The sequence below is a fragment of the Eriocheir sinensis genome, chromosome 18 (assembly GCF_024679095.1).
Source record: "Eriocheir sinensis breed Jianghai 21 chromosome 18, ASM2467909v1, whole genome shotgun sequence".
NCBI lineage: Eukaryota > Metazoa > Arthropoda > Malacostraca > Decapoda > Varunidae > Eriocheir > Eriocheir sinensis.
The window spans coordinates 10,543,568-10,564,796 of NC_066526.1; the positions used below are offsets into that span (position 1 = coordinate 10,543,568).

Below are 21,229 nucleotides of genomic sequence, written 5' to 3' on the forward strand. Positions count from 1 at the left end.
CATCACTGTCTGGGCCTGTCACCCACCGCTGGGAGACGTATAAACCTCTCCTCTCAGATAGACAATAGAATAGACAGTTATACAATAGAATATCGCCAATAGAACAGATAAACAATATAATAGAAAGATAGACAATATAATAGACATAAACAGATAGACATAGACAACAGAATAGACATGTATAGATATCGCTGCATTAGAATAGACAGATAGACGGTAGAATAGAGAGATATCTCCAATAGAATAGACAGATAGACAATAGAATAGATAGATATCGCCAATAAAATCGACAGATAGACAATAGAACTGACAGATATCACCCAGAGAATAGACATATAGACATGTGTAGATTAGACTGATATCGCCAATAGAATAATAGACAGACCGACACTCGAATGTCTCAGATAGTCAACAGAATATCGCCCACCAATCATCCAGAGACAAAAAACCTATCTAGACACTACCATTCATTCATTCCCTCGCTCCCGCTCTTCACTTGTCTGGGTTCGTTTAGTCCGTGACGTCATCGTTTACCTCGTGACGTCATAAGAGGCACAGTTTAAATGGCAGGTGGTGAAATGTTGCCTTTTCCACGCTAATATCACCGTTTCTAGCCACCTGCTGACCACGTCCTGCTTCAGACGGCACCGTGAAGGCCAGGAGAAGCCGTGGACACCTACAGGAGGATGGAGTACCTTGGGAAAGACCTGAAAATAGCCCGGAAATAAGAGCGCCGAGTTCCCGTCACGTTGAGGGTTGTTTGGTATTCTTAGACTCGTCAGAAAATGGCTGAGCAAACCCAGACGTGTTTTGTGCTTAATGGTGAGCCGTGTGCGTGTGTGTGCTGCCCCGGGCTTCCTAATACATAATTTTGGTGTCTACATGGTGGCTTGGGGCTGGGGAAAAGGGGAAAATGGGGTGAAATATGTGTGTGGTGGGGCCCCGCAGCCTTGACCAGGAGGGGGAAGCTGGACTGCCTTCCTCCCTTGTGCTGGACCCTGTGGTGAGACCCTTCCAGTCCAGTCCAGTCCTGCCCAGTCCAACCCAGTCCAGTCCAGTCCAGCCAAGTCCAGTCCAGCCCAGTCCAGTAGTAGATGTGGGATTGCCTTTGTAACGACTCACACTTATGGTCCTTATTCTTGTTGAGCCTTATAGTTTTGGTGAATTTTCTTTTTTCGTTTAATCCAGATTTTTCTGATATATTTTTTGTCTTCAATTTCTTCCAGTGTTATTCCAGATATTGACGAGAGGCCAGCTACCTCTTGCGGAATTAATACTTATAATATGGATTTTTTTTTTTTGGCCCCAGTAACAAATGACTTTTAGAAAATAGAAGGGTTGTCGAAGTCTTCCCGTCAAGGGGGTCGTGGGGGGTGAATTCCTCCCATTAAGGGGGTCAAAGGGGGCCCTCTATTAGGTAGGTTAGGTTAGGTTAGGTTAGTTTAAATTTCTTGGGTATGTGGTTTGGGACGGCAGAAATATGTAGGACAGGACAGGATAGGGCAACAGCGGGGATGGGTCCGCTACGCAGGGCGGTGGTAATGGTTGAGAGCGGGGCGGCAGCAGAGGTGGGTTCATAACGTAGGCCGGTGGTAACAGGTGGGAGTGAGGTGGTGGTGGGGTGGGTCCAGTACGCGGGGCGGTGGTAGTGGTTGAGAGCGGGGCCGCAGCAGAGGTGGGTTCATAACGCAGGCCGGTGGTAACAAGTGGTGGCGGGAGTGGGTCCAGTACGCGGGGCGGCAGCAGAGGTGGGTTCATAACGCAGGCTGGTGGTAACAGGTGGGAGTGAGGTGGTGGCGGGGTGGGTCCACTACGCGGGCCAGTGGTAATGGGTGGGGGCGGGGGTGGGTCAACTGTGCAGGCCAGTGGTAAAAGGTGGGAGCGGGGCAGCGGTGGGGGTGGGTCCACTATACAGGCCGGTGGTGACAGGTGGTAGTGGGGCGGTGGTGGGTGCACAACAGGCATTGAAAAGTCAATCATTTAGTGATTTCCGGCAAAAAGTACTGTCTCCATCTTAAAAAGCATCATACTTTGTCCAGGAATAATCAATCAGTGTCTTGAAATTAGTAGGTCACCCTCTCATCAGTAATCCCCGTTGTTCTTGCAAACGGCATTCTCAAGCTGGATGACACTTGCCTGGCTCACCGTGTGGGTCTTGTCAGTCTCTTGAACCCCATACAAATATTTAGGGCAGTTTGATAGTGATGAAGGGTGTCATGTTAGGTTAGATTTATTGGTGTTATTCCAGAAATTCACCCATCTCACTGTGGAAGACACCTTTGTGCTATATAAAAGACTTTGTGCACATATAACACACTGCTGCATTGTTCCGCTGTCCCAAATCACTCCTTCGTGAGATTAGTTTTTAAAATATGTCCTGGGGGGGAGCGGTACAGCGGAGTTGGGCGTGAAACCTCATTAACAGTAATGGTAGTTATAACATTTTGGCAATGGATTGCAGGTCAGGTATGACAAGGTTAGATTTAGGTTAGGTAAGGTTAGGCAAAATTTAAATGCTTGATATGCTTTGCTCTGCACTGTTGTGTTGTCATGCCTGAAAAGCTTATGCTTATATAAAGGCTGGCCTCTAACAATACATACAACATATGTAACTGTACCTAATAGGCTATTAATAAATGTTTCAAATGTTTCTCAATATGGCAGCGCTCAACTCCAGCAGCATCTGAATCCGCCTTCCTCATTAACCTGTGAGGGCTTAGGGGCGTATTTTTTCTCACTTCTGCATGTTGTGAGAAAGATTTTTTGGTAATACTTTATAAGAAGTTCGCCTCCCCCTTCCCCACTCCAGCCCCCCCTACCCCCAAAGACAAGCCTGGGGAACTGTGGGGAACCGGGGTTTTGGGGGGAAGCCAAAATCACTGTAAAATGGGCTTCCAAAATTTCCTTAGAAAAATCCCTAAATGAAGGAAAATTCCCTAATCTCAAAAGTAAGGAAAGTCCCAACTTTATAACCTAACAGCCCCCCTCGCCCCCCTGCTAACCAAGGGGGGCACCCCCCTACATGTATGATGCGCCAGAAAATCATGTTGTTTTTTTGGTGGGGAGCATATTTAAACTACTCCAACCGAACTTTACGACCTGCTAACGAGGGGGCTTCGCCCCCCTCGACCCCCCCTGCTTCCAAAATTTCCCTAGAAAAATCCCTAAATTAAGGAAATTTCCCTACATGGGGGGTCCAGGGGGGGCGCAGCCCCCCTTCGTTAGGAGGGGGGTCGTTAGCAGGTCGTAAAGTTCGGTTGGAGTAGTTTAAATATGCTCCCCACCAAAAAATTTTAAAAAAATTTCTGGTGCATCATACATGTGAGGGGGGTCCAAGGGGGGCTGTGCCCCCCTTGGTTAGTAGGGGGGCAGGGGGGCTGTTAGGTTTAAAGTTGGGACTTTCCTTACTTTCGAGACTAGGGAATTTTCCTTCATTTAGGGATTTTCTAGGGAAATTTTGGAAGCCCGTTTTTTAGTGATTTTGGCTTCCCCCCCAAACCCCGGTTCCCCACAGTTCCCCAGGCTTGTCTTGGGGGGTAGGGGGGGCTGGAGTGGGGAAGGTGGAGGCGGACTTCTTATAAAGTATTACCGATTTTTTTATTTCAGATTAATTTTTATTCATTTGCAATTAACCTGCGGTGTTTGTTTTGCAGAAATCACTTTTTTTTTTAAGGGGAGAAGGGGGAGAGCAAAAAATTTGAGATTTGTCCCAGAAACGGTTGGCAGATTCAGTCAAAATGCTTCAAAATTTACCAGAAAAAATAGTTTCGTCCTTAAATTTGGAGGATACTGTTTACTGAAAATTTACTAGTCATTTTCCTGGTTGTTAGTTTTATAGACCTATACTTAAGAATAATTTGGTTAACCTGCTTGAGAGGGAAAGTTTGTTTACATCCTCGTCGAGGTGTTTGTTTGAGCTGCTTCATGGCTAAGGTTGCCTTCCTTCCAACTTATTGCTTCATTACGTATGGGAAGATCAGTGTTGAAACTTATGGAAAGTGCTGCCAGTAAGAGTAACGGTAAAGGTGGGGGTGTATGCTACAACTGTGTGTGCCCACCTCTGTCACCTTAGCTTTTGAGACTGTGGTGGGAAGGAACCCATTACTACCCCAGGACACCGGGCCAGTGTGACATCTGAGTTACCATAGTTACTTTCCCCAGGTTTCCCCAGGTTTCCCCAGTTATCCATTTATTGAACAGCCCGAAAGGGGAGATGAACAGCTTAGTGGACTGTGCACTGCAGACTGGGATTCGAACCCAGGGCAATGGATTGGTAGCTATGAGTGTTAAGCACTTCACCATAGAGCTGCCTCCCATGTAAATTCATATGACAGAGCACACACATGTACTGTTATAACCAAAACAGTGAGTCATGTGTTTGAAACTTAAGCTTTATTGCTCAGAAATAATGTAAAAGACTTTGGGTTAAGTCAGAATGGCACCTGACCATGATAGAGCTTCCTCACATCCCTCACTTTACGATGATGGCCACTTGTCAGGTTGATGAATGAATCAAAATCACACATGATTATTTGGCTTCATTAACTTAACATTTGTCGCCAAATGCACATCTTTGAGTGCCGGGAATTGAACCCCGGCCTCAAGAATAGAAATTGGGATAGCAAACCAAGTGAGCCCTGCCCTCACGTTTATTCTGATTCCTGGCACTCACTGGTGGGACTCTGTTTTGAGATTTTTCACTGCATTATTGCAGTTACTCTGATGCTAATGAGACTTAGAATTTGGTCAAATGAAATGAAATGGGCTAACAAGTTAATGTTGACTTGCAATGCCCAGTGGCAGTAAAGTCTGTGAATTCTTTAATTATTTTAAATACACAAATATCAGCAGTGAAAATTCTGTTGATTGACTTGGGCTTTTGTAGTAAAGACAGTTTTTATGATGAGGAACCTTGAGTTCAAGTAGTATATCTGTGCACATTGCAGATTGAGTCACAGGTTTTCAGAGTTGGTCTCTTCAGTGTTTTGCCATCCATGTTAGCCTAAACCTGTCTGTGTCTGTTTGCCCTTGGTCAGCCAAAAGCCCAAAACAGACATGATAAAGGGAGATTGTGATAGCAGTAAAAAGCATTTTACTCACTGGTGTGACCCTCCTGGCTGTCATGGAGGCACACATAACTTAAGATAAGAATTTAGATAAGAGCTGCTGTGATTATAATGGTACATAAACAATATGGCTGTTGCCTGTTACTACTTACTTTATGTGAGGGCCTTGGACATGCTGCAAGGGTTATAACAAAGTTAGTAAAACTACAACATTTCTTTGCAGGTGAAAAATTTCCATGTTTTTATTTTTATTTTTATTTATTTATTTATTTATTTATTTATTTATTTATTTATTTATTTATTTATTTATTTATTTTTTACTGTGGCCTATAGTGCCAGTAGGCTATTACATTGGGGCCTGATGGTTGGCCTGAGCCCATCATGGTGCAGGCAACTGTTTATAGTGGCGCCATTAATTGGCTCATGCTGCCCCCCGGAGCTCATTCTTGATTTCACTTGCACAGCTTCTTCTAGAGTCTGAGTTGATGGGTGGTCTTCAGGACAGCATGTGGGTAGTCTTAGGTCACTCGGCAGTGACTGAAAAATCCCAGATGGTTAGCGGCAGATTCGAACCCGCATCATGGACAATGCGCCAAATGTGGGCCCAGTTCAAACACTTTGTATTGATGATTCCATGCTAGAAAGGAGTCTCAAGCCAGTAGTGGCTGACAAGTTGATATATATTGTATCAGATTCACCATGTCAGGTACTTAGTTGCTTGCTTTGTTTGCATCACAAGCACATACTTTTTCAGAAAACCATGTTAATATTTTATTAAACAAGAAATATCATACCTAGCCTCAGTAAATATCTCACGAGAGAGACTTCAGGGATAAATTTGGAAGATAATCAAGGCTGTATTCAAAAGTAATGCATGATACACGTTTATGTTCTTCAAAAGCTGTGTTTCTATTAAACCTATTATTTTATTAAACTTATTCTGTTCCTTTTTTTAGTAGGTACTCTCTTTTCTTGTTTATCAAGTAGGACTCCAGACCTAAAGGTACAACAAGTGAATAATTCAAGTGGGAAGGTTTACATTATTTATCTTACCTTAAAATCAACCATCCATTGATATTTATAATCTACATATTATTTTTATGCAACAGTGGAAAGCTAGATCTAATTTATATTTCATTGCAGCAGATGTGACAGCAGCGAGTCAGGCTGACATTGAGCCATGTGGGGAGCTTCGTATCTGTTTGGTTGGGAGCCTTGCAGATGATGCAGAGACAGTGGAAGCAGCTCAGGTAAACCATGAAAACAAGAGAAGCAGATTTTGTTCCGAAACATGAAAGGAGGCTAACTCTTCTTGTTTACTGTGTATGTGATACAAGGTAGAATATTTGGGCGTGTAGCTGCCGTAGTTCGCAACTCCTTTATTCTTTTCCAGAAATTTGGCATTCCTGTGGTGACTTCAGAAACAGGCCAGGAATATGTGTCTGATCCTGCTTTCTGCACATATTTTATTCTGAGTGATTTTGAAAATCCTGTGTTTGAAGAGTTGGACAAAGCAGGAGTTCGGTAACTATCAATTTTGCTATATTTTCTGTTTCCAAAGGCCACAAAGAAGATTAGCCAGGTTCTCATGAGTATTTTTCACACCATGGTGCAGAAGCTTTGTCTAACTATCACTAGGCTTATAAAACTACCCGTGGATATACGCACACAACCTTTACCAAAGCTTTATCCAATGTGGGCATGTAAGCCCCAAAATGTTTGTAAATATGAACCTAAGAGCCATTACAACAACCAAGAGAGTCATTCCCTAACCTGTCTTGTGTGTCCTGCAGGTTATTAGGGAAGCCGGCCTTGATAGAGCAGTCAGCCAATGGATCGCTCACCTACACGAGGCGGCCGGTCTTTTGCCATGTCATGAAAGATGCTGTCCTGGTCTTCACAGGATTCAGAAAGAAGAGTGAAGTGGTAAGAATTATACTGAGTAACTGTATGGCTGTGTGAGTCTGGCCTTGTCTCTGGTAAGCAGTAAATTATTTATTTTTCTTATACATGTTTTCAAGTATAAGGAAAATAACTTGCGTCACAAACTAAGCTCCTTGGGGTTTTCTCTACCTTAAGGAAGTGGCATTATTAATTTTTATAATCAATAACTATATTGTCAGATGTTTATTAAGTATATTATCTTATTGTATTGGGCATTACAGTCTGCTACACTTTATTTTCCTGTTATATATTCCCTTGGCATTGCCCTTTCCTATTATCATAACCTACGTCCATTTTCCCACAACAGTCCAGACTCCTGAAGTTGGTCCACTACATGGGGGGCAGCGTGAAGAATGAGATCAAGGATAACGTGACTCACCTATTGGCCTACTCCTCCACGGGGGAGAAGTACCAGTACGCCAACACCTTCAACATCCCCATCATGAGTGAGGACTGGGTGCACGCTGCCTGGGCCCACCGAGATGAGGTGGGCGCCCGGGCCAGCACAGACTCCATGGTGAGTCATATCGCCTTTCATTGGGGGTGGTTTGACATTATTATTATCATTATTATTATTATTATTAGAAAGGGGACAGTTCAGGCAAAAAAAAAAGAAAGAAAAGGAAACAAAAAGGCCTGTTGGTGCTGTTCCTGCAAATATTTGATAGAATAGCTGAAAGTCAACATTGGATGCAGAGGTGTCTTGATACCCCCCGCTTGAAAGTGTTTAAGTCATAGGCAGGAGGAAATACAGACAAAGGAAGGCTGTTTCAGAGATTACCAATGAAAGGGAGGAAAGAATGAAGATGCTGGTTAACTCATGTATTATAAGTATATAGTTTTTGTAAGGAAGAACTTTTTTCTTTCTTTCAGGTCAAATACAAAGTAAAAGTATTCCAAAACCTGCGTATAGTGCTGGTGGGCTTCCAAGAAGAGGACCAGAGCCAGATGGAGGACCTTGTGCAGCAGAATGGAGGCTTCATCACCACCCTGGAGGACCAGCAGGCAACACATGTGGTAAGGTCTTCATGGCCTGCACTTTTTCCAAGCCTTTACTCCCTTTCATAGTGAAGCAATGTTTCTATTTATCTATCTATCTATCAGAAGTCTCCCCAGTTTTCCCTATTTCATTACTCCCTTCCAGCACATTCAGTCCCTCCCCTGCTGATTCTTTCCAATACTTACCCACTCCATTGATCCATATAATTGATGGTCTGTTTCCCTCTGATATCATCTCTCTCAGTCCTGCCCTCATTACACCACTGCACAAAGCCATCCTCTTTCATTACCACATTAGCACAAAGTTATGTACCTGTGAACTGTTGTTTTAGGTATTGGAGGACCAGAGTGTGACCGAGAAGCCCCCGGACTGTCCACCGAGGGCACACATTGTAAAGGCAGAATGGTTCTGGACAGCTATACAGATGGAAGCTCCACCAAGTGAAACTTTACACCTTTTTGAAGAAATAGTAAGTTAGTGCTGTACATGAATAAGTGATTTTGAGCAAGTGTCCATAACACTACATTGGACTGGCCACCCATTGGTGGCCTCTTATACTTTTATCGAGTTTTTAGAGGCAGGAGCGATGGCCAGAGGGCGGCAGAAGAGAAAGGAATGTATGAGACCGGTGTCTATTAATGTGAATGGTTTAGGTGGTGAGGAAAAGAGGAGAGTGATGACTGAAAATTTTGTAAATGGTAGAGTGGATGTGTTGGGAGTGAGTGAAACACGTATTCGAGGAACTGGTGTGAGTGATGGTAGAGAGGGTACGCGGGAGGGAGTGCCTGGGGGGGTTGTATGGACGGGGATGGATGAGAAGTATAGAGGCAGGAGTAAGGAAGGATGTGCTATTGTGATGTCTGAAAGAGTGTGGAATGGTGTGACTGATTATGGTTGGAAGGGATGAAGAATTGTGTGGGTGAAAGGAAAAGTAGGTTTAGAAAAGTATGCATGGGTGTGTATTTATGCACCAGTAAATGTGAAAAGTAAAAAAGGACTGAGAGAAAGGGAAGCTTTTTGGGAGGAAGTGAATGCATGTTTGAAGAGTTTTGAGAAAGAAAGGAAACTTATTATGATGGGAGATATGAATGCTAAAGTGGATGATGGATGTGGTGGGAAAATGGGGGATACCTGGGAAGAATGAAAATGAGGAGTGCCTGGTGGATGTCTGTGCTGAGAGGGGAATGTTCCTAGCGAACACCTTCTTTCAGCACAAGAATATCCACTGATACACATGGAGGAGGGGAGAAGATAATGAGCAAAGAGGATTGATTGATTATGTGGCAGTAGATGAAAGGCTTAGAAAAGAAATTTGTGACGCAAAGGTAGTAAGAGGAATGTTTGATGGATCTGACCATCTTGCAGTGCTGGCAAAGTTAAAGCCGAAAGATAAGTGGGTGTTTGAAAAGAAAGGTGAAGTAAAAAAGGAAATGCTGAAGATAGAAAAGTTACAGGAAAAAGAAATAAAAGATGAGTATAACCGTGAAATGGCAGAGGCCTTAAGTGAAAAATGGGAAAGTGTAAAAGATAATACAAATATTGAAAAAGTTTTTGGAACATTTTAAGAAATAATGGTAACTACAACAAAAAAAGTGTTAGGGATGAAATTGGTGAGATGGAAAAAAGAAAAGGAAATTCATGGTGGACAGAAGAGATGAGAAGGATAGTAAAAGAGAAAAGGGAACTTTTTAAGAAAACTCAAGAAAGAAATGTGTCTGAACAAGTAAAAAGAGAAAGGAAAAAGAAATAGAGAATGCAAAATGAAATTAAAACAAACAATAAAAGAAAGTAAGAAGAGAGTTGATGAAGACTTTGGAAAAAGACTAAGTGAAAAATATAAAGGAACAGGAAATCATATTGGAAAGAAGTAAAAAACGAAAGAAATGCAGAAAATATCTCCTCAAGTAAGATAAATGAAGTTATGGATGAGAATGGAAAGATATTGAAAGACGGGGAAGCTGTGAAAGAGAGATGGAGAGAATATTTCAAAAACTTATTGAATTTTGAGGTTGGATGTCCAGCAGCTGTACAGCAGCAGTTTTGAGTAGAGGTAGAGGAGGAGTATATAAAGAAAGAGGTATAACATATGAAGAAGTAAATCAGGCAATAAAAAGATTAAAAAAATGGAAAGGCAGCAGGAATTGATGGAATCACAGCAAAAATGTTGAAGTGTGGAGGAGATGTAGTCGTTAAATGGATGGTCAAGATATGTGAAGTAGCATGGGGGGAGTGCCATCAGACTGGACGAAAGCCATCATCAGGATACCCGGAAAGGTACATGGAAAAGTCATAATAGAGAGGGTGCAAAGACTTACAGAAGAGAAAATCAGTGAAGAACAAGAAGGCTTCAGGAAGGGAAGGGGATGTGTTTATCAGATATTTGCCTTCAGGATGGTAGTAGAAAAAATAATAGCAAATGGAAAGAAACTATACGCTGCCTTCATGGATTTGGAAAAAGCTTATGACAGAGTCGATTGGATTGCATTGTGGGATGTTTTAAAGATTTATGGTGTGGGAGGAAAACTACTTAGTGCAATAAAGTCTTTCTATGAGGATGCATCTGCATGTGTCAAAATTACTGGAGAAACAAGTGAACATTTTGAGATAAAAGTGGGCTTTAGACAAGGGTGTGTCATGTCACCATGGTTATTCAATATTTATATGGATGGTATTATTAGAGAAATTAAGGGTAAAGTTGGAGAAGTTGGAGTAAGACTGTTCAATGAGGGAAGGAAGTGGGTACTGAATTCGATACTGTTTGCTGACGACACAGTGCTCATTGCAGAAAATGAAAGTGACCTACAAAATTTGGTCAGTGTTTTTGATAGTGTCTGTAATAGGAGAAAGCTGAAAGTAAATGTCAACAAAAGTAAAGTGATGGTTTGTGAGCGAAGTAGAAGTGAGGTTGTAGATTTTGTATGCCCATATAGAATGGGAATTGAATGTGAAAAAGAATGCAAAATAATTTTGAATGGTGAAAAAATGGAGGAGGTAAATGAGTTTAAGTACCTTGGATCAGTTATGTGTAAGCATGGTGGTATGGAGGGAGAGATAAGAGAAAGGGTATTGCAAGGAAGAAGGGTGGTAGGGTCTTTGGGACGAATCATGAATGGCAGAAGTGTGAGCATGGAGGTAAAGAGGGATTTGAGAAATACAATAATAGTACCAACCCTCACATATGCAAGTGAAACGTGGGCCTGGAATGAAAGTCAGAGGTCTAGAGTGCAGGCAGTGGAAATGAGTTATTTGAGGAGTGCTTGTGGTGTGAGTAGAATAGATGGAATGAGTAATGAAAGTGTGTGTGAGCGTTTTGGAATGTGTCACAGGGGTGAAGGGAAGAAGTGTGGAGTGGTGGAAGAAGTGAAGCAACAGACTTTAAAGTGGTTTGGCCACATGGAGCGAATGGAGGAGAGTAAGATGACCAGAAGGGTGTATGTGAGTGAGATAGAGGGAGGGAATGCTAGAGGATGACCTCCAGTGAAATGGAGGGATGGGGTGCAAGAGTATGTCAGGGAGAGGGGGGAAAGATCTTTGAGAAACTTTGAGCAGGCAAGGAGGGAGTGTCTGGATAGAGAAAGTTGGAAGCTCTTCTGCCGTGGCCATCCCCTGGTGGGAGCTCCTAGGAGCAGGCGTCGATGAAATGAATGAATGAATGAATATTGATGTGAAGAATATCATTAAAATTTTTATTCTGTATCCATGGGCAGCTGTTAATATTGCTTCTCTCTTTTAGAACTCCAGTAATCTGCTGAGTCCAAGACAAATGTTCTCCTCGCCCTCTACGCCCGGTTCCCGGAGTCGGCGGCGCAAGCGGTTACGAGAGACAGTGCAGCACCTGGCCCAGGACGACTCCTCCTCTGGTCTCCCCTCCGCCCCGGCAAGGTATTGTCACGGCTGCTTGCCAGCTCTTAGTGCCTCTTGTTTGGTCACTCCTTTTAACATCAAATGGCCTCTTGCAGACTATTTATGTTATGTTCTTATTCTCTAATGAAAGTAGCATCCATGTGAGTGCTTATGGTAATAGTTTATTTCGTGTTGAGAAACCTGAAGTATTTATTTCTGTGGTCATGAAGAAAATAGTTTTACCAGATATATGTTCCTAATACAGTGTTTTTATACATTTGATGCCTCAGTGATAAACCACATCATGTAAGTTTTTATTTGTAACATTGAAATACCATGAAACTTATTGATTTCTAACATTGGTAATATTGCTTATTACTTGTAGATCTATATGTTGTAGTACTTGTAGCCATCCTGATGGTGACTCTTAAGAGCTCCTTTATGCAGTTTTTAATTATTATTATTATTATTATTATTATTATTATTATTATATTGTTGTTATTAATAAATCCCTTGATATCTGCTGTGACCCTCTGGACAGCAGCAAAAGAAGATCCTCCGTGGGTGACTTGGCGTACCTCTCAGCGGACGGCTCCTTCCTTGACGACACAGCCTCCACACCCAACAGACTCATTGCGCCCTCTGGCAGGTAGGAAACCATTTTGATGTCACTAGATTCACTTGTTTTATTAATGCACCAAAGTAGACACTCACAGAGCCAACATAAACTTTATTGGTCACCTTCAGATTGATGTGAATAGTTAGGAACCTTTCCAGTCCACTAGGGATCCATTTCACCATGATTTACCTATGCCAGCCACTCACACCTGTGGAGTTTATCATTACTTGAGGCTGCTGGCCACCTAACCATTAGTCCAGGAGTGATAATGTGTCTGCACTAACTTTGGGTATGTGATGAATAAGTCTTATAGGTTTTACATCATTGATCATTGTATATAGGATCAGACATGTCATTGCCAAGCTAGTTTACTATGGAGAGGTGATGCAGAACAGTTAGTTTGAGGCATTTTGCATGAGGCAACTAACTATGAATTGTTTGTAACATAGTAAGTTTTTTTTTTGATACACAATAAACCATTAACCTCAAGTAGTGGTTATTTACTTAGCTTTTCTTTGCTTTACAGATCTTTCAGTGAGCTAGATGGGTAAGGGATCGTTGGGATTAGCTTGGTGAGGTTGTTCTGTGCTTGGTTTTAATGTATATGCTATTTACTAACAACAATATCTGTCATAAACTTTGTAATGCCTCATATGAAGCTTTTCTCACACTGTTTTTGGAATAATTAAATGGAATCACTGCAGTGTTAACACTACAATGTCACAAAAGGAGAAATTTTGCTGGCGTCATAGGCACAGGAATCTGAATCTCAATCTAAATCATTCAGCTTTATATGCGGCTTATATCAATTTATAAATATTCCCAAGCTTGCTGAAAATTTAGTGTTTAAGCATAAATTTCTAGCATCAGCTTCATGGATTAAGTAGAGTTGAGCTGAGACATCTTTTGCTGCATTTTGAGGTTTAGGGAATTTTAACTTCCTTGGTTTTAAATAACAAAGATCAATGAGTTTGGAACTTGGAAAGTCTAGACTTCAATCCATGACCTCCCAAAACAGTGCAGCTCTTTAAACTATGTGACCCAAGTTGTTGAGATCAAGAATTGCAAAGGAATTCTTAACATCAATATGCAATATTGAATATAAATAATATTTTATTTGCCAGCATGTTCACATTTTTTTAAGAGTTAAATAAGTAAGTGAAGGCATGGTTGTTTGCATTTCTGTATTAATATAATCAGGAACAGAAATATGTAGGACCAGCATCACAGGATGATGAAAATTGCCCCTCTATATATTCTAGTGTGGTAGGAAGCAGAGCAAACGTTGTGTGAAGTTTGTAAGTTGATGATGCTTTGTTCTCTGGTTTCAACCCTAACTTCCATTATTTTCCTCAGTGATAGAGTAACATCTTTATAGAGCTGCCAGTCCTCAAGGCATTAAGAACACATAACCTTTCCACAGCATTGAGCAAACCCCTCTCAGTCCGCCCCCGGTTGATCTTCGGCAGCTATCGGCAAGGCAGCGGGTGTTCCACGAGTTAGTCAAGACTGAATGCAATTATGTCAGCATTCTAGATGCAATAGAAAAGGTAAAGTAAGATCATTAATATTGTTTTTAACATCTACAATGTTGGTTTTGTTGTTACTATCATAATCATTATCTAATTACCTATTCTATACACCTAAGCATAGGGGCATACATACTTAGGGAACAAGAAAATTAAGGTTCATATGGAAAGAACATGTACCAAAGTGGGCTGGATCACTAATCACAAAATGACTTCATTCCCTGTTAACACAAGGGACTTCTGTCACCCGCTTTAGTGTTCACTGGAGGGTGACAGTCGACCCAGAAACTGTCTGGATTCCGTAATATATTATTGTCTAGCAGTGTGGGTTTTCTTGTGAGGTCATGACCTTGCCAGTGTGGTTACTTAGCCATTCCTCTCTAGGTGCCCCAGACACAGCTAAATCATGTTTAATATCTTAGGCACACCTGTTAACAAACCAGTTCTTTTCAGGGAAATGTAACTAATTTTATGAAACTAAAATCTGTGTTGATGATCATAAATGACTTATGAGTTAAGAGAATCCATGTAAAAGCATACGACAAACGAAGAGAATAAACTATATGTAGGACTGAAAACATCCTCGTTATACTTTCAAGTTTATATACTTACAAGTTAATCAAATTAATAATAAAAATCCAAGTAGAAGCATCTTAAGTAAACTGATAGCACAAGCAAAATGTATGGCTGAAATCTTCTTCCTATCCCTTGTAGGTCATCAAAATACCCTTGGAGAACAGCTCTCAGCCCGGAGGCCCCATGCTGGATGCACAGGAGCTTCGCTACATTTTTGGCAACTTGCCGCCCATACACAGTGTTCACACAAGGCTGCGAGATGACCTCCTCCACTTAGCACACAACTGGTCACCGGATGCGAGTATCGGGGAGATCATCTTGAAATATGTAAGTTTATTTTATATTGGAAATCTTGATGACTGATTTTCATAAACAGCTGTTGATATTATCTCAAAAATAATTTAGCATGAAAAGGACTGTAAAGTAAGTACTAATGACTTTCCTTTCCAGTCAACAGACTTAGAAAAATCCTATCCACCATTCATCAACTTCTTTGAAAATATGAAAGAAATGCTGCAAAGGATATCAAGTGAAAGACCAAGGTTTCACGCTTTCCTAAAAATTGCCCAAAACAAACCCGAGTGTGGCCGCCAGAGTTTGCAGGAACTTATGATCCGACCTGTGCAAAGACTGCCATCCATGAGTCTCCTCATAAATGGTGAGTATACAAATTCCTAACTCAAACTTATTTAAAGTGAGTTAATGATAAATTATGATGACAGAATTGTTTTATGACACAAATGTTAAAATATTAATATACTATTACTACTTGTATCTTAAGAAAAACAATCAGTACTTCACACTCCATCAGTGTATGGTGCTTAATGACTGATATTCAAGTGCCAAATCAATTAGTGTTCATGAGTAAGAGTTGCTAAGGGTTCATGTTCCTTACTGTCAACACTCCTCATTCTGTCTTCTCTTCAACAGACATTCTCAAGCATACTGAGAGGACCTCACCAGACCATGCAGCCCTTGAACAAGCCCTCGACAAGATCAAATCCGTAATGACATTCATTAATGATGACAAACGAAAGACTGAAGCCAAACTAAAGCTGTTTGAGATCCACAATGATATAGAGATGTGTCCAGTAAGTCACATAGAGGAACTACTTATTGTAGGACTTGGTCTGTGATTTCTCATGTTAAGGTTTTGCATCTCCTGTCTCTGTCTGAATGCAGTCAGTGGCCCTTTTTCACACCTAGTAGATGCTTAATTCTATGCTCCAATCAAACATATGCATATGAACAGTCATAACTGATGGGTGGGCTGAAGGTATAATGGATCTAATCCTCTGTTGATTCAAGTACAGCTTATGAATTATTACCCTTTATTTGTAGGAAAAAGACTTTGTGTGACTTTTGTATTAAGAACATGATTGTTAAAAATTACTAATCTTTTAGTCAAATTGGTATCAGAAAGGTTTCATGACTTCTATTTAAGGACATGATGGTTAAAATCTTATCTTGCAGCCTTGTAGCCTTGTAGCAGAAAGATTTTATGTGACTTCTTTGAATGTAATGCTTAACCCGGTTGCAGCAGGGATCATGTCTCTTAATGGTCTCTCTAAGCGAGAAAAATGAGAAAAAATCATCACTCACAAACCATTTCCTAATACAGCCGTCCCTCAAATAGTACGGTTTCCAATAGTTCAGTTTCGGTTTTATGTGGATTTTCATAGGAGATTTTTTTAGGATTTTTAAATTTCCCAACAAGCAGGAAATTTAAAAATCCTTAAAAGATCTTCTATGACAATCTGTATAAAACCGAAACCGAATTATTGGAAACCGTACTATTTGAGGGACGACTGTATGTATCAACGCATTTGTGATCAGTTTATGTATCATCTATTTTTGGGAGTTATATCATGGCACAAATTTGGCCCGTTGCTGCTACACAGTAAAGCCACAAATTTGGCCCATCACTGCTACCGGGTTAAAACTTCCAACCATATTTGTATCAGATTTTGTGTGAGTTCCATATTGAGAGCATAAGAATTAAAAGTTTGTCATCTTGCAGCCCAATCTTGTGGCGTCTCACCGCATGCACATGGGCAAGGTGGACGTGACCGAGCTGAGCGACTGTTGTAGTGGACGCGGTGACACCCTCACACTCTTCCTCTTCAATGATGTGCTGGAGGTGAGTGGCAGACATGGCCAGCTAGATATACGTTCACTTGTAGTTAGTGGGCTTTTTTGTTTTCTATCTTTGTTCCTCCTGAGCTGCTTCCTTTGCTGTAAAAGAATATCTTTTACAGCGGTGAACTAAAACAAGAAATACGATTCTCTCTCTCTCTCTCTCTCTCTCTCTCTCTCTCTCTCGCTCTCGCTCTCTCTCTCTCTCTCTCTCTCTCTCTCTCTCTCTCTCTCTCTCTCTCTCTCTCTCTCTCTCTCTCTCTCTCTCTCTCTCTCTCTCTCTCTCTCTCTCTCTCTTCTTGCTATAGCCACAATGTTTGGAGAAAAACATTCAGTGTGATACTACCTTTAAAGGTAGCGTGCGTGACGCCGATGGTAAGTAGACGTGACCCGTAAGTGTCAAAGCAGCGCGAAACTCGGGATGGTAAGAATTTAGGACTAACCGCAAAACTCGTGGATCGTGAAACTCGGATAGCGCATAATTATCTGGACAGCCTCTAGAAAACAATTATTAGCTATTGTCAAAGATATTCATATACGCCTGGAAAGTTTTAGTCGCTTACAAATTCCCATGTTATTATTTCTTCTATATGTCTTTTTTATTTTCTGTCATCCTCATGCTGAAAGAAGTTAATAACACATTGATTCTGTGAACATTTGAGTCAGCCATTATTATTACCCTCATTATTAAAGTTCATGAATCAAATTTTATGATACTCTTGTTATTGTAGATCTGTAAGAAGAAGAGTAAATACAACAGCATAAAAAGCCCCAGCCGAGCCAACTTGCATGCCCTCAAGAGCATCAAGAGCTACAAGCACTTGGAGATGATGAACCTGGCACACATAAAGAGGATTGTTGACATACGGGAGACCGAAGGTTAGTAATGCAAGGGAACACTTGTACCATTTGTCTTGTTGAAATGAAGTGATTATTATCATTGAAGCTGCACCTCTTTATATTTACTGAACTAAATTTTTTCTTAACCCGTCCGCTGTGATTGGCACAGATTTGGCTTTCACTGGTAGCCTGGTAATATATAGTCTCAGGTCTCTCTATATCCCCTCCCAAGGTGCAGGACTACATTTTTCTTCATTGAATTGTAGCAGCCGCTTTTTGTTCCATTCCTGTAGCTTGGTGAGGTCTTCTTTTAGGAAATTTGCAGTCAAGGGGTTAATGATAGTAATAGTTTTAGTAATAAGAAAGTTTATGAGGGCAGGATTGAGGGTGGGGATGTCAGGGGGAGGCCACCAGTGAAATGGATGAATAGAGTGGACGAGTATTGGGGAAAGAGAAATGTGACAGGCAAGGAATATGAGTGTGCTGTGAGAGTACTGGAACAGGCAAAGTTGGAAGAGAAACTGGGCATACAAGATAAAAGATAGAAAGATATAGTAAACCCATTTTTCTGACAAGTTGTTTTTCCCTTCAGATTGTCACAATGTCTTTGCACTGATCATTCGAAGCAACCAGGAGCTGAAGGAACGTCTCTTCACCTTCACTCTGCTTCAGGAGGATGTTAGCAAGTCCAGCTTCCTTAAAACTTTGTGTAGAACCGTTGCAAACATTGCCTGCAGAAATGATGTGGTGAGTGACGTCTTTAACTTTGCTGTTGTCAGTCATTTAATTCTGTACTGTACTATATGGCTTGATGACAGTTCATTATAGTTTGATATATTGTTGCTGATTATTTTATTTTTTCTAATGGAATGAGATCCTTTCAATAACAAAATGTGTTTCTTTAAAGGAAAATTTCCTGGTGTCCATGGATCCCCACCATCTCGACATAGAGACAAGTGATGTGAGCCTCACCAATGCCCTAAGTAAAGCTCTCAAGTAAGTAATCTGTACTTACCAAGCTCTCCTGTGCTCATATGTTAATAATATTGATTCCCAAGTTAACTAACCTAAATATTTGTTTTGACCGATCATTCAAGATTCTAACGTTTATTATTTTTTATTAGTTCAGATTTATGGCCTTTAGTTATGCCGTATATCATTTTCATAAGTTTAAACCTTCCATCCTGATTGGAATGGAAGAAAAGTTTGTTGGTCATATTTTCCAAGAGATCTGTCATTAGTTTGCTGCTCTTACAGATTTGCAACCCGAACTGGAAGGAAAGTCAGCCGAGCCTTCAGCTTTAACAAGTCTCCGAGCAAGTTGAAACGCGCCGTCTCCACAGTAATGAGTCCCTTTGGCACGCTACCACAGCAGTCATCCATGCGAGGAGCAACAAGTGTAAACAATCTAGCCGTGAGTGGTAACTGCAGGAAAATTTACTTCGTAGTCTAACAGCTGACATCTCTCCCTACTAATCACACCTTCCACTGACTCATGGGCAGCTTTCATTCCTTGTAACACTCCAACACACATCTTAACATATTCATGTATGCCATTAATATTCACCTTTCATAATTAACAAAATGTATTGTTTTGCACCTTCAGCTTTGTGGTATATCAAGTTGAAATACTTAACTCCTATTGTTATCATTAATCTTAAGAGTAACTTATACCTGTAAATTTTAGGGCCATAGCCTCAGCTTTTATTATAATAGTCTATCAAGCTGTGTTTGAAGAAAACCCAGCACATTGTCTGACTGCTGTGAGAGACTGAATCGAAGGCTATTACCTTATAGTCCATTAATGTTGACTCTTGGCTATGTGGGCATGTGGCACTCTACTTTTGTGATGGGATTGTTTCTGTAAGAGATAGTTCCTGAGGCCAAAGTGTGCCCACCAAATTCTTGTACCATTCAGAACCCTGGTGTATCAGAATCTATCAGCCAAAAGCCATCCCTTCCAGTTTTGAAAATATCATGACATGAAAAAATGGGGAGTTCATAGTGAATGTCATGCCTCCTATCACAAGGCAGCAGAACCTTGAAGAAAAATGAAAATGGCACATTCATTCAAAACAATAAAAAGGAATGATTAGTGTTGACAAGCAAGTGCTATTTGTTTGAGTGAAGTGTTTGGTGTCTGTCTGTGGCTGTGGTGTTCCAATTTCTGTCTGCCTTGCTTTGTACTTTGTCAAAAGAGGTTTGTTGCTAAGGGTTACTGTGAATGCACTTTTGAATACAGTCAAGTTACTTGTCATATTTTTTCTTACTGCTGTTTCTTATCATCAAGAGCAGCAAGTTTTTCACTGAACCAACTCAGTACATCTTGGTTATGAGAAGACTCAAGCACCCGACACACCATGCTCCTGGGGTGTCCCGTAACCAGCATCCTGCCTGCATGTGCTAACACTGCTCTTCTCTTTCAGGATTTGTCTTTATCAGGAACTCCTCCTTCAGGAGGCTTTGCTCATCCCATGGCTACTCCCACGTCTCGCAGACGCACCCTGAAAAATGTATGATGCCATTTCTTCTTTGAGAAAGCAATTAATTAATCATATCTGCTTGTGGCTGATTCTATTAAAGCATGAATTGTTTGAATCTATTGCAACTAAAATTCTCTTAAGCTTTATTTTTTATTGTAATATAATACTCTGGCTGAGTCCAGGTAAAGTAATATGTATTTTTGGCCTCATTGCCTCTTTTCCCTCCTCAGGCACACTGAAGACACCCTTCCGAGGAGTCCCGAAGCCTCTCGCCAAGTGGGTACGGCAGTGCTCACTGAAACCATTGCCACAAACACAAGTGCCACGTTATCACTCACCTTCAGGATAGCTGTTAAGAGGGTTGTAATAATGCCAGATATATATATATATATATATATATATATATATATATATATATATATATATATATATATATATATATATATATATATATATATATATATATATATATATATATATATATATATATATATATATATATATATATATATATATATATATATATATATATATATATATATATATATATATATATATATATATATATATATATATATATATATATATATATATATATATATATATATATATATATATATATATATATATATATATATATATATATATATATATATATATATATATATATATATATATATATATATATATTCTGTTGAGACTAAAGAATCAGGCCAATGCTGTCAGGAGCTCAACTGTGACTTAAAACACAAACATATATTCTTACTTAAAGAAATTTGTCTCCTTTTGATAGTATTAATGTAAATAGATTAATGCAATACTTTTAGTACAAAAAATTATCAACCATGAAATACTGATTTAATAAGTGAGCAGCTGTGTGGTATGAAGTTTAGTGCCTTGGACCTGTAAATATTTCCGTATAAATATGCACGTGAAAGGAACCGTCTGTATGGCTAGTTGCCTTGTTTCTACTCGTAAAGTGATCGCTAAGGAAGGGGGAGATGAACCTTCAGAATCAGTACCTAAGATATTTTGCATTTAAGAAATTGCTATCTAATTAGTTTTCTTAAAAGTGGAAGTACTTATAACATATGTTTTTAGCCATGCAGTTCAGTGTAAATATGAATAATAAAAATATCCAATCAAGGATGATCAACTGAGTGAATGAACTAAAGCATTTACACGATCACTTT

The 21,229-nt window shown here is 40.3% G+C and overlaps 1 protein-coding gene across 7 annotated transcripts; it reads left to right on the plus strand.

Annotated features, from left to right (window-relative positions):
• Positions 1-509: 509 nt before the first annotated feature.
• LOC127000288 (protein ECT2-like) lies at positions 510-20,411 on the plus strand. 7 transcript variants are annotated; one of them, XM_050863816.1, is made up of 21 exons: positions 510-822; positions 6,210-6,316; positions 6,460-6,590; positions 6,860-6,992; positions 7,318-7,527; positions 7,884-8,027; positions 8,342-8,479; positions 11,744-11,892; positions 12,395-12,502; positions 12,999-13,019; positions 13,896-14,022; positions 14,716-14,904; positions 15,028-15,235; positions 15,508-15,668; positions 16,598-16,717; positions 17,445-17,592; positions 18,146-18,300; positions 18,461-18,549; positions 18,811-18,974; positions 19,980-20,066; positions 20,267-20,411. In XM_050863816.1, the coding sequence occupies exons 1-21, from the start codon at positions 786-788 to the stop codon at positions 20,383-20,385; spliced, it is 2,745 nt and encodes a 914-aa protein (XP_050719773.1). In that variant the 5' UTR covers positions 510-785; the 3' UTR covers positions 20,386-20,411. The 7 variants fall into 7 exon arrangements, with proteins under 7 accessions (XP_050719773.1, XP_050719775.1, XP_050719779.1 ...); XM_050863818.1 differs by having other exon boundaries at positions 6,213-6,316; XM_050863822.1 differs by having other exon boundaries at positions 511-822; positions 18,811-18,967.
• Positions 20,412-21,229: the final 818 nt, after the last annotated feature.

Bases quoted from the DNA above. Each gene is read 5' to 3' on its own strand.
- LOC127000288 (XM_050863816.1), top strand. From the start codon at position 786: ATGGCTGAGCAAACCCAGACGTGTTTTGTGCTTAATG. The intron at 13,020-13,895 runs GTAAGGGATCGT...ACCTTTCCACAG, and splicing joins TCTTTCAGTGAGCTAGATGG to CATTGAGCAAACCCCTCTCA. The intron at 20,067-20,266 runs GTATGATGCCAT...TTCCCTCCTCAG, and splicing joins GCAGACGCACCCTGAAAAAT to GCACACTGAAGACACCCTTC.